The sequence below is a fragment of the Cebus imitator genome, unplaced genomic scaffold, assembly GCF_001604975.1.
Source record: "Cebus imitator isolate Cc_AM_T3 unplaced genomic scaffold, Cebus_imitator-1.0 Scaffold622, whole genome shotgun sequence".
NCBI lineage: Eukaryota > Metazoa > Chordata > Mammalia > Primates > Cebidae > Cebus > Cebus imitator.
This window is the reverse complement of record NW_016107937.1, coordinates 537,668-552,161: the sequence shown is the minus strand read 5'-3', so window position 1 is coordinate 552,161 and position 14,494 is coordinate 537,668. Positions and strand designations below refer to the sequence as shown.

At 34.2% G+C, this 14,494-nt stretch overlaps 1 protein-coding gene across 1 annotated transcript; it reads left to right on the top strand.

Moving 5' to 3' along the window:
• The first annotated feature begins 9,810 nt into the window (after nucleotides 1–9,810).
• Nucleotides 9,811–11,813, top strand: LOC108295150 (olfactory receptor 8K3). Its single transcript, XM_017517193.1, has one exon. It carries the CDS (start codon nucleotides 9,811–9,813, stop codon nucleotides 10,750–10,752), a length of 942 nt encoding a protein of 313 aa, XP_017372682.1. The 3' UTR covers nucleotides 10,753–11,813.
• Nucleotides 11,814–14,494: the final 2,681 nt, after the last annotated feature.

Genomic DNA, 14,494 nt, shown 5'->3' with positions numbered 1-14,494 from the left:
AAAAAAAAAAAAAAAAAAAAAAAGAAGAAGGAATGACTGGAGAAAAGGCAAGGCTTATCCTGGAAAGACCTGTGTTACAGGATCTAGAGGGAAGGTGCACACGGAGCAACTAGGAGAGAGAATGATGGGAGATATGAATATGCCAGGGGAAACTGAGAGAAGCATATTGAGAAGAGTATATAGGGACATTTAGACATGAGTTGGGGCAAATAAAACATAGTACTATGTCTTACAAAAAAAGTAGGCTATGGTTTTCTTCCTAGAAACAATAGCAATAAAACATTAATAATGTAAAAAGAGAAATTTGACATATAATTTTATTAATACTAAGTAAATAAGAATATGCAATTATCTACAGAAAATATGTATTCAATACAATGTAAAAATACATACGTTAGAATCAGGAAAAATGTAATATAATAGAAAAGTTATGATGTTTTATTCACTTATAAAAATGATCATTTAATTTAGAATGTGTCAATGTGTAGTGCTAAAGTGAATTTCTTTTCCCCTCTGAAGATTCAAGTCTGCAGAAATGAACTGACAGTAGATAAACAGGAGAAAATGTATGCAAATTTATTAGCCTGCATAAGCACAGGAGCCACTCAAAATATGAGATTCAAAGAAGTGTCAGATGCTTGAGGCATGAATACACTTTTCATGGGTGAGAAATGAATGAGCCCAAAGCATAGACAGTGTGTTTGTAAATGATTCTAGTAGGAAAATGAACGTAACCAGCCATTTAAGGGTAGGGACAGAACTACATTGTGAACAAAGGCCATCTATTATGCAGATAAAAATCTCTGATCATCTCTTGGAGCTGCAAAGTATGTGTAGGTATGGTGGCAACTTTTAGTCTCTTCTCTTCTTTAGTAGTTAATCTTTCCTAATTAATGAGATACCTAGAGAAGGAGTTTAAGACAATTGCATTTCCTTTCAGAAGATATATCCTTCTTCTGAAAAGACAGATAAGAAAATTCCAGAGCCTGTCCCTCCCTGTGCTTGGTGGGAGGGAAAGGAAGAAGGTGGGCAACTCTTTGGCTCTGAGGCAGCTTCTAAGGTTTTGTAAACTCTTATTTCAAAGTGATCAGTATGCCGAAGCATCATTCTTTGCAATATCATTTCTGGAGACCCAAGGATGTACACACTCAGATCCATTCACATGAACTACCCTTAGAGACTCCCAAGACTGAAGACTGACATTCTCTTTACAGAATGATGGTTTGTGATATATGGAGAACTCAGAATTCCTAATCATCGTGTTCTATTATTTAAATTTATATGTACAACACATAACTTAGTTCCATATTCTAGCCATTCAGAAAGTCATTTTGGGAGAAATACAAGTCACTATGCCATATTTAATATATAAATAAGACATGTTTGAGAAAGAATTCTATAAATAGAATTTCTAACTATACTAACATTATTTGAATGAGATTATATACAAAACTGTCCAAACAACAAAGAAATATACAAATTTGAGTAAGACAGACCTCTTGGCCTTAATGAATTCATCACTGTGCTTCCACACACAAAGAAAAACCAAAGAAAATATTTACTTAAATATTTCATATTGATACATTTGCTAGTTGTTATGAAGTACACAAATATAAATAGGCAAACTGGTCTAGTAAAGACTTCACAATCTTGCTGGAGAGAAATAGTATAAGCACATACATTTACTTTTAAAGGAGCCTCATCAAATTAATCTTCAATTCCCTTCAACATACATTTTAAAGATCATAGCCCAACTCTCATTATTATTCATTGATTCACAGGCATTTAAGACAGTACTGATAAAACTTTTTCAATGATTATCTTCTAACAACACCTGGGAGAGTTTGTAAAATCAGGTTTAAGTCTCTTTTCAAGAAAAGCACCACCTCTCCAACTCCGCACACACAAACAATACACACACATTTTCTTCCTTTAATACTGAAGAATTAATAAAGGTTTTCCATTTGGTTTGAAGATGCAAGAATCTCTGTATACGCCCAAAGTATTCTAGAAATTATGCTACCACTAATGAGACATTATATAGTTAATGAGAAATTAAACTCTTTTTTTAATAGAAAACATACACCATAAACAGAGCATTTTTCTATGTAGTCTAAAATAGTGTTCATAGATACAGGATCAACCACTTAACCGTGAGGTTCAAATGACTCCATATTATCAAGAGATTTGTCTATACTGCCTGATGTTTGTTGTTCCATTACTGATTGCACTGAAATTATTTAAATCTCTTATTTTTCCCTGTGGCTAATATTTGCCTGGTTATTTTTGTATTTTGTTAGTTTATAGTCCTGTTTATTTTATTTAGTCTTTGCGTTAAGATTATCATCTGTCTTTTAATATTTTTAGTAAAATCTAACTGCTCTTATGCCTTAATCCCATTTTTTAACTCTTAAGTTGCTAGTAGCTGAGAAAACACCATGCCAAATTACATTGTCAATTTAATTTTTTTTAGTTTTTTTAATTAATTTTTAATTTTTATGGGCTTATAGTAAATGTGTATATTTATGGGGTACATGTGATGTTCTGATATAGGCATGCAATGTGAAATAAGCACATCGTGGGGAATGGTTTATCCTTCTTCTTAAGCACTTACGCATTGAGTTATTATGTTGATGCAAAAGTAATTGTGGTTTTTGCCATTTTTTTTAAATGACAAAAACACAATCACTTTTGCACCATTCTAATACAAACAATCCAGTTACATGATATAAGCCAGGCACAGAATGACAAAAACTGCATGTTCTTAATTTAATAATTTTGAACATGTTTCAGTGTGATGGCATGGTCACATATGGTGTTTAGATACCTCTTATTTCCTTGTACATGTCTATGTCTGAATAATTTATGTGCTGAATTGACCTCCAAATACAGTGAGTCCGTGTTCCATATAAGCAAATAAAATGATGACTCAATTCACAAACTTTAACACTCTAAGTCCTCATTTAGTTTGTGTTATGCTTTTTGAGGTTACTCTGCTATTTTCCTAGTTATTGGCATAATTGCATTTCTGAAGCCATCCAAGTTTGTTTTAATTGTAATGCACATACATTTTTCATGGAAAAAGTTTTCTATGTATGACTCTAAGAAAAGCATTTTTCACACATTTATTTCTTAGATTATAGATGAGTAGATTCAGCATGGAAATGACAATTGTATAGAACACAAATGCCACTGTGCATGGATCAGTGATGATGTGTTATCAGGAGGCAGCTAGGTGAAAGATCAGGGACCCATAGAAGATAGTTACATCCATGAGGTAGGATGTGCAGGTGGAGAAGGCCTTCTGCCTGCCTGCTGCCCACTGGATCCTCAGGATGGCTGAGGCAATGGTGATATAAGTGACCATGATGACAAGGAAAGAGCTAAGAAGAGTGAATCCAGCTGAGACAAAGATCACCATTTCTAAGATCACCATTTGTCTAAGACAATGATCACCATTTGGCTCTTTACAGGCCAGTGCCAAAAGAGCTATGTGTCACAGAAAAAATGATTGATGCAGGAATCACAGAATGCCAAGCTGTTTATCACACAGGCAGATATCAGAGAATATGTGACCTGCCTGTCACATATCACATGACTCCCTGCCAGCTGCATGCTTTCTAAGACATGACTACTGAAACAAAGGATTGTAGATTGCTACATAGCGATCATAGGCCATTGATTCCAGAAGAAAACACTCACTACACACCAACCCAACAAAAAAGTACATTTGAACAAAGCAGCCAAAAGGAGATGGATCTCTGATTGGATACAGTAGGGGAGTAAAATAAGTCAATGAATTTATTAAAATATGTCAATAAACTGTTCAGGAAAAGTACACAGGATATGAACCTGAGAATCAATTCTGATTAACATGATCAGTTCCAGGTTTCCCAAAATAGTAAATAGATAAATGAAGAGAAATATCAAGAGAAGACTGCCTTGTAATGCTTGGTGATTTGCAAATCCAGAGGTTGAAGACAGTCACCTCAGTGAAATTGTTCCCAGCCTTTTATATCAACTCAGGCCTTTGACTTACCTGCTGAATAATAATAATGAAAGTGACAGACAGATTCAAATTTAAAGGCCTATAATCAGAGTTGACTCAGACTCCAACAATGGGAGAGTTACAAATGGGAAGTAAAATTTAGTGATTTCAAGTTAGTTAGGGATTTATGCATAACTTTTTTTTACAAACTGACAGACATTAATAAAAAAAAAACCTCACGTTAACAATTTTTGTGGACTAAAAAACATGTGTGTGGAAGGATGCCTAGGAGGAAACATTCCTTCTGAGCTGTACCATTCTCTGCCCCAGTCTATCATCAGGTCTCGCAATTTAATGAAAATAATTATATCTAATGAATATAGTAATTTATCTGATGAAACTAATTTTATCTAATGAATATACTAACTTATCCAATGAAATTAATTTTATCTAATGAAGACAGCAATTTATCTAAGGAAATTAATTATATGATACTCTTAGAAAAAATATAAAGCTCATTTAGGAAAGAAGATTCAATGCAATTAACTAGGCCCAACCTGGCCATAGTCATTGCTGAGTGTCCGATCCGCCAGCAGCAGAGAACAACATGAAGCACTAATAGGGAACTATTACCCAGTGGGGGCATCCAGGTACCTGGCAGGAGTTTGGTTATATTGGACTGTTTCCATCATTTAAGAGTAGTATTTTGTTCTTACTGCAATGTATATTTACTCTAGATACAGATATCCTTCTCTTCAAGCAATTCTGCCTAAGCTACCTTCCACGTTATAGAATGCCTTATGCACCATCAGGATATATCACACGGCCTTACACATAATCAAGAAACTCACTTGACAGATGAAGTGCAGCAATGTGTCCATGATCATGGAATTCACTAGTTTTACCATGCTGCCCATCACCTCAAAGAAACTGGCTTTGAAAATTTAATTACAATCCAAATAGATGGCAATGACTTGAATAGCTGGGGAAAAGCTCCCAGGAAATCTATATATACTTTGAATTAGTCTGCAGTATATTGTGTTGTTTTTGCCAAAGTCTGGATTTAGGAGTTTAGGTATGAAGAGATGGAAATGGGAGTGATACCACTCACTGTTAACCCTAGTGACCGACTCTCAAAATTTCTTCTTCCTGCTTCATTGACTTTAAGCTTTGCTGGTCCATAGGTCTTAGTCACAGAAGAATAAACGCTTCCACCTAGAGATACAGCAATAATTCTATTGAATTGGAAGTTAAGACTTTTACCCAGCCATTTTCAGCTCCTAATGCTACTGAATCATTAGACAAAGCAGGAAGTCGTCATAACTGATCTTGACTTTCCAGGGTAAATAGGGCTATTCCTTCACAATTCAAGGGTGAATAAGTCTGGAATACGGGACATCTCTTAGGGTATCTCCTATGCATGGAAAACTGTAATAGCCCAAACTAGCCAGAATGGCTAATGGCCCAAACTCTTCAGGAATCAAGGTTTGGGTCACTTCACAAGGAACAAAAACATGGTCAGCTAAGGTGCTTGCTAAAGACAAAGGGAATACTTTATGGATAGAAGACAGTTATGAATACCAGCTATCATCATGTGGTCAGTTACAGAAATGAGGCCTGTAATTTTAATGAGAATTCCATAAAAATATGTGTATTTCTTAAGTGAAGATCCTTTATTCCCTCTTTTATTCACTACTTATATCAATAAGATATGCGGACTCTACATCAATGTTTAAATATCGTCAGTTTTACATTATAGAATTCTAGTCTGAGAAAATCAGGAGAAGAGTCAATATAACTCAGAGAGTATATTTCCTTTTTGGAATAAGGGATTAGTGAGTTTTAATTTAAATGCAGAATAGTTGTGTCATGTAAAGCACAACTATGACCTTGTTATTGTCTCTGTTTAGAGACTAAGTATGGTTTAACTACATGCTTATGCTTGCCAAGTTGACAAGGGGTGGAGAAATGATAGTTAAGGTGTTGATTTAACTGGGCTGTATGATGCCCTGATAGCTGGTAAACATTATATCTGGATGTGGCGTCCCTGTGAGGATGTTCCTGAAAGAGGCTAGAATTGGTAGGCAGAGTAATGATCATCCTCATCAATATAGATGGGGATCAATGCAATCAACTGAGGCCTTGAATACAAAAAAGAACAGAGCAAGAGTGAGTTCACTCCCTGCTTAAGCTAGGACCTCCTTCGTATCCTGCCATTAGACATTAACATCCAAGATTTTAGAGCCTTTGAATTCAGACCATCACCTACACCCTTGGCTCCCCAATATTTCAAGTTTTAACTGAATCTATATCACATGCTTTCTTGGAACTTGCAGACAGGAAACCACGGGAATCCTGTCTACTTAACTGCGTAAAGCAATTCCTCATAATAAATCTCTATCATCTATCTATCTATCTATCATCTATCTATCTATCTGTCATCTAAATAGCTCCTCTTGTCTGTTTTTCTGGAGAACTCTGATACACTAGTGAATACAAATTGTCTTCTACAACTAATGGGCAGCCTGGAAACATTTTGTTTTGCTCTCACATGCTTTAGGGATTATCAACAAATTGCCTTCTATCTCCTCAGGGAGAGTCTCAAAAGATTAAAAAATTGATAAATTGTTCTCATTGCGCCATGTTAGAGACACATGAAAGAGTCAAGACAGAGGTTTAATTACAGGTAAAAACAAGTAAGAATGTTTCCTGTGGTGCCATATGTTACAGATGTCCACAATGCTTCAGTGACATTGGCAAACTGCCACTTTAATTTGATGACATAACAATAGTAAAGTATGACAATCTCTGATTCATTTCTCTAAGATTTCTTTTACTCAATATGCCTGAGTTGAAATAACAGTGATCCATTTATTCATATAATTTTGTAAGTATTTTACATGGTTTAACAGGCTGAATGCTCATAAGCATCTTTGAAGCACCATCATGTTGTTTCTAAATTATTCATTTTACATAAATTATTTTTCTCTAATTGAGGTAAAAGCTTGGAGAAAGTAAAGGACAACTACAATGAGATAAATATATTTTTAATCAAAGAATGAAGAAGCTGCAACTATTTAGTTACTCTTGTTCATGTCCTTCCAAATACTTGTTATTCAGATGCTATAGGCTCTTCGATCCCTTAACAATAATTTAACACTTGATGATTATTTAAATAAATGTGTAAATATTATTCTTTTCTCACTTCTTGATGAGACAAAAAGGGGGTTTCTACCTTACATTCAAATGTGAAAAGTATTATCAAAATTATTATGAGGCTCTTTGGGTAAGCAAAGGCATAGAAAAAATTATTTTAAAATATAAGAAAATAAAGTTAGGAGACTTTTAAGTAACCAGTTTTATGGCACAATACAATTTTCAGAATGTACTTCAATTTCCACTGAGTTGAAAAAAGCAGGTATGATTTTCTCAAAGATTGTAGCTTTAAAAATTATAACTGATATTCAAGAAAGATAGCAATATGTGAAAAAAAAAGCAATCTGGTTCTTTCCACAGAACTTCAAAGCTGGTGAGAGGAAGCTCATTTATATTTTCTTGACTAGTAAGAAAATAGGTATTTATCAATGATGATATTTCTTTTTTGCCTTTCTAAATTGCCAAGCTGTACAAACCTAGCAAACAAAATACAAGATTTATGTTACTTATTTGCTAAAGATATTTGTCTAACATTTCTATCTACTGGCACACATTACCAAATATCTAATATAAGAAAGATGTGTTCATTGAGTCAGGGTAAGATAGGAGGAGGCCATAATTCTATTAAAAAATTAAATGATTTAAGTTCAAATAAAATGTAATCATCTTTATATTTAATGTGACAAAATGCATGTCTTTGTTTTTCATAGCTCACTCTGAGATTGCTGTTATATAATCTTCATTGTAAACACTATTTTCTTTCTTTTGTTTTTTCAAGAAACATTGAGGCTTACAGTTTTTTTAACCAATAATAATTATCTTATATTATCATGCCCTCTATCTCCTACTGTAGTATATTTTAAATCTGTGAGTGTATGTATGTATATGGAAATCACCAATTTTATTGGTGATATTTAGATACATATTTATTTGATTATACATATGCTTATTTACATTATGTGCTGTACCAAATTTCCCAGTTTCTGTGGTCTGCAAGTCCAGAAGGATTTTAAAACACACCAGAAATCCATGTATATCTCCTGTTTAATGTATTGATTGTCTCTATGTTATTGTACTACCAAGTAATTTTAATCATTTATTTTCTCTAATAAAATATACCCTTTAATTATAAGAAACCAATATGAAGAAAAACATTTTCTCCCTGTTTGTTCAGATTTCATCAACTCCCCTAAGATTTTGTATGATAAAATTAACATTCATGTTCACGTATTTCTCAATTATAAAGGTAATAAAACTATGGGAAGATTAATGTTTTAATAAAGTTTATGTCAAAATACTTTATTTGAAGTGTTATTAAAATAGTGGTAAAAATTAGATAAGCAATCCAAAACAATAGCATACTGATTACCTGTGTTTAGTCCCAAATTGAGGGAGAGAAGAAGAACTGGCTTAAGTTGCAAGTATTACATCCTACTTGACCTGTAACTCACATCATTATGGGCATCATATAGGCATCATTATGGTCCTAGCAAAGAAGTTAAGTCAGAATAATTTACATGTACATATGTAAAAAAAAACTTTTTCAAGTAAGGCACTCTCACAATTAAAACAAATAACAAGGAGAAGAAATCTCACAATGAACTTGATATTTTAGAATGACTTCTAGGAAGCACAGACACATTGAATCATTTAACCTTCACTCATCTTTTCCAACAGTTCTGCAATGACACGTTGGTTTTGGATATAAGGACAAATAGTTTTAGATAATTTAACACTATTTGCCTAAAATAAAGTTTCAAATATGTCATAAATTGAGATATAGTGTAGCATATATCTATATCCACATATTTCATGATTTTTTTGCTGTGTAAATACAAATATTGCCACTGTCATCTGTATGCTGCTCTTATTCATATGCCTAATATCTGTTAACTATGTTAAAATCTCAGCTGTACCATCGAAAGGGTTAAGGGTTTTCATGGGATGATATTTTGAAGCAGGTGGTTTTATGCATTTTTGGAATTTGTGACAGGAATTTTTTATATAACTAAAATTGTATTATGTCATGATAGTAACTGTAATCTATAAATATAACCAAACTCTAACAACATAGTACAATAATTGTTCATATATCAAATATCCACAATATTAACAATGCTTTTAACTTAAAAATTTTTCTTTATATATATCTATACAGATATGAATATCTATATCTCTTTATCTCTCTCATATAAATCTATCTGTTCATTATCTATTTATCCATCTCTATCATCTATCTATTCATGTATCTCATCAGAGTTTCTCAACCTCAACACTATTGATATTTGGGGCTGATTATTGGGATGGGCTCAATATTGATTATAGTAGAATGTTTATCAGCATACTGGCTTGTAACAGTAAGATGCAACAGTAGCCCACCTCCAAATTGTGATAAAGAAATTGTCTCTACACATTGGAAAATGTTGTTGATTGAGTAAAATCAAAACCAACTGAAGACTACTGATCTCTCTTATCTCTATCTTGAATTATATTTAAACATGTTTTTATTTGTGAGAGATATGTTTGTTTTTAAATGTCGAAAATTGTGACATTTAGATATATCTTACATTAGCTTTACATACTAAAACATTTCTTAGGTGATAATAGAGAAAAGCTGCTGACTATGTTGATGTCTCTATCCAGAATAGGTTTTCTGCTGAACCTGGATGGAAAACCACAGTCTAACAGTGGTGAATGAATTCATTCTCATGGGAATCACAGATATTCCTGAGCTGCAGGCACCATTATTTGCATTGTTCCTCATGATCTATGTGATCTCAGTGATGGGCAATTTGGGCATGATCATCCTCACCAAGTTGGACTCCAGGCTGCAAACCCCTATGTACTTTTTTCTCAGGCACCTGGCTGTCATGGATCTTGGTTATTCAACAACTGTGGGACCCAAAATGTTAGTAAATTTTATTGTGGATAAGAATACAATATCCTATTATTTTTGTGCAACACAGCTGGCTTTCTTTATTGTGTTCATTAGTAGTGAACTTTTTATTCTCTCAGTGATGTCCTATGACCGCTATGTGGCCGTCTGTAACCCTCTGCTATACATGGTAATCATGTCAAAAAGGGTATGTCAGGTGCTGGTGGCAATCTGCTATCTCTACTGCACATTCATTTCTCTCTTAGTCACCATAAAGCTTTTTACTCTATCCTTCTGTGGCTACAATGTCATTAGTCATTTCTACTGTGACGGTCTCCCCTTATTACCTTTACTTTGCTCAAGTACTCATGAAATTGAATTGATAATTCTGATCTTCGCAGCTTTTGATTTGATTTCATCTCTTCTGATAGTTCTTGTGTCTTACCTGCTCATCCTTGTAGCCATTCTCAGGATGAATTCTGCTGAGGGCAGACACAAGGCTTTTTCCACCTGTGGAGCCCACCTAACGGTGGTCCTAGTGTTCTACGGGACTTTGCTTTTCATGTATGTGCAGCCCAAGTCTAGTCAATCCTCTGACATTGATAAAGTGGCTTCCATATTTTACACCCTGGTTATCCCCATGTTGAATCCCTTGATCTATAGTTTAAGGAACAAAGATGCAAAATATGCCATACAAAGGACATGGAATAACTTATGTAATATTATTATTTAAACTTTGTAAAATATGACGCCTATAAATAAGGTTATCAGCATCAATTTTTGCTCTGTATACTTCTAGAAAACATAATAAGCATAACTGATTCAACATATATTTATATATGTCTTAAACATGATAGTCTCTTCTAATTCCTATACATAGATTAATAAACAAAACAGTAGAAATATTTGCCTTCCTTGATGATAGGAGAATTATATTCACAGTAAGCCCATCTTATATAACAGTAGAATGTGCAAGATGGATATAGACAAAGAAGACAGGGAAACAAGGAAAGCTATTATGCTTGGTTTGAGTAGGGAACAGTGGTAATTACAGGAGGGAGGGGCAAGGATACTAGTGTTTTTATCAGCTATTGTAATACATTTGCAGTGTGTGTGTTTCTGTATGTTTCTGTTTTGTGTGTTTGCGTACATTAGCACTTTCCTTCTGTTTTAGCCTTCATATTTTTACTTGTATATTTTGACATTGCATTTAATACTGGTTTTTTACATGATATGTATGTGATGATTTTAAGTCTTATGAATGTGCTTGTATAATAACTATTCCATATATTAGGATCCCACTCATTCTTTATCAGTGCCTTTATTTACACATGTAAGTCTGTTAGTTGAACATTCTTTGTAACTCAATAATCTGTAAATTCTAGTTAGCACCTCATTTTGTTTCAGTCAGTCCATTCTGTTTACATAACTAGATATATCAATTATGATTAAATTTAGAAGACACTGATAGAAACTGTCAGGTTTATATCTTTCCTCTAGTTGCCCTTGTTTAATAAATGCCATTTTCATGAATTTTCCCTTATTTATGTACAAATGTAACAACCTGTGGTTAAAATTTGTTTTCAGGTTGTTTTCACGTCTTTGAATAAGAGCACTATTCTATGATGAATTAACCTCCTAGTCTCTTTCTCACTGAGTTGACAATTCATAACTTTTATCTATATGTACTATATCGAATGCAGTATATTTTCATTGATTTCACTGTTTGATCGCATCAGTTGATTGTTCTACTTGTACAAAGCAAACAAAAGTAATAAAACACACTGTACTATACTGTAGTTATCTGCTGGCTGTTACGGATGTCCTCTGACAATTATAGACCTTCACCATGCAAGTGAGGCCTGACCTGCATGCAATGATATCATTACCTTGCCTTTTGAACATGGTTGCTTTCCTTACCTTTCTTATGTATTTTGATTTCCTTTATTCTTTTTAATACACCTAAGATTTTATTGAAAGTATCAAAGTCTACAATATTGCCTTAGTTCACCATCATAAAGTAAACTCCCATGTGCAGCCAAAGAAACTTGAATGAATATATTTCATTGGAATACTTTAAACATTGCATAGTACATTGTCATGTGAGGTTAAATATTACTACTGTTGTTGATGTGCTAAAAATGAATCTTTAGGATGGTCATAGAAACTACCAGGCAATAATAATACCTCGTACTTACTGAGTACTATATTTTATGCAAATCAATAGTACAACTCATTCTGTGGATACTAGTCAGCCTTTTCCCTCAGGCACCCTGTCATTTCCCAATGGGCTCACAAAAAAGTGTACATGGTGGCAGGGACATAGGCTATGCGTGGTCTCACAGCAACATAGACTTCTGCTCATGAGGGCCACCTTGGCCATAGTCACTGCTGAGTGTCCAATCTGCCAGCAGCAGAGAACAATGCATATTCACTAATGTGGCACCATTACCCAGTGGTAGCAGCAATCTACCTAGCAGGTGTTTAGTTACATTGGACTCTTTCCATCATTTAAGAGCAGCATTTTGTTCTTACTGCAATATATACATATTCTGTATACAAACTGTCATTCTCTGCAAGCAATTCTTCCATAAATACTTTCCAAATTATAGAATGCCTTATGTACCATCATGATATTCCACACAGCATTACATACAATTGAGAAACTCACTTCACAGATAAAGAAGTATAGCAATGCGTTTATGATCATGGAATTCACCAGTCTTGCCATGCTGCCCATCATCCCAAAGAAACTGGCTTTGAAAATTTAATTACAATCTAAATAGATGGCAATAACTTGAAAAGCTGGGAAAAGTTCCCAACAAAGGTATATATACTTTGAATTAGTCTCCAGTATATTGTTGTATTTTTGCCATAGTCTGAATTTAGGAGTCTAGGAATGAAGAGATGGAAATGGGAGTGACACCACTCACTGTTAACCCTAGTGACCCACTCTCAAAATTTCTGCTTCCGGCTCCATTGACTTTAAGCTTTGCGGCCTACAGGTCTTAGTCACAGAGGAATGAATGCTTCCAACTAGAGACGTAGTAATAATTCTATAGAATTGGAGGTTTAGACTTTTACCCAGCCATTTTGAGCTCCTCATGCTACTGAATCAATAGACAAAGCAGGAATTTATCATAATTGATCCTGAATTTCCAAGGAAAATTGGGTGATGACTTCACCAAGGAAGAATAAGTCTGGAATATGAGATGTCCCTTAGGGAATTTCTTATTAATGGAAAACAGTAATAGCCCAAACTAGCCAGAACTGCTAATTGCCTAAACTCTTCAGGAATAAAGGTTTGGGTCACTTCACAAGGAAGAAACCCATGAGCAGCTAAGATGCTTGCTAAAGACAAAGGGAAAACAGTACGGATAGAAGATAGTTATAAATAGCAGTTATAATCATGTGGCCAGTTACAGAAATGAGGCCTGCAATTGTAATGAGAATTTCAACCTTATTTTTATTATAAATATGTGCACATATTTATTAAGTAAAGATACTTTATTCTCTCTTTTATTCCCTTACTATATAAATAGAATATGTGAACTTTATATCAATATTTAAATGTTGTTAATTTTACATTACAAAATTTTACTCTAAGAACATCAGGAGAAGCGTCAATATCACTTAAAGAATATATTTCCTCTTTGGAATAAGGGATTAGTGAGTTATTATTTACATGCAGGATAGTTGTGTCATGTAAAGCACAACTATGACCTTGTTATTGTCTATGTTTAGAGACTATGTGTGATTTAAGTACATGCTTATGTTTGCCAAGTTGACAAAGGATAGAGTATTGATGGTTAAGGTGCTGACTTAACTAGGCTATATGATGTCCTGATAGCTGGTAAACATTATTTCTGGGTGTCCCTGTGAGGATGCTCCTGGAAGAGGAAGAATTGGCAGGCAAAATAATGATCATCCTCACCAATATAGGTGGGCATCACTGCAGTCAATTGAGGCCTTGAATAGAACAAAAAGAGAAATGGTGAGTTCACTCCCTGCTTAAGCTAGGACATCCTTCGTTTCCTGCCATCAGACATTGACATCCCAGATTCTAGAGCCTTCGAAATCAGACTGTGATCTACACCCTTGGCTCCCCTAGCTCCCAGTATTTCAAATTTTAACTGAAACTACACAACCAGCTTTCCTGGAGCTTAAAGACAGCAAATTACAGAAATCATCAGCCTACATAATTGCATAAAACCATTTCTCATAATAAATCTCTATCCATGTATCTATCTATCAATTATCTAAACAGCTCCTCTTCGTTCTGTTTTTCTGGAGAACTCTGATATACTAGTGAATACAAATTGTCTTCTACAGCAAATGCACAGCCTCAAAACATTTTGCTATGCTCTTACATGCTTTAGAGATTATCAACAAATTGCCTTCCATCTCCTCAGGGAGAGTCTCAAAAGATTAAAAAATTGATAAATTGTTCTCACTGTGCCATGTTAGAGACACAT

Coding starts and splice junctions, on each gene's coding strand:
- LOC108295150 (XM_017517193.1), top strand. CDS start 9,811: ATGGAAAACCACAGTCTAACAGTGGTGAATGAATTCATTCTCATGGGA.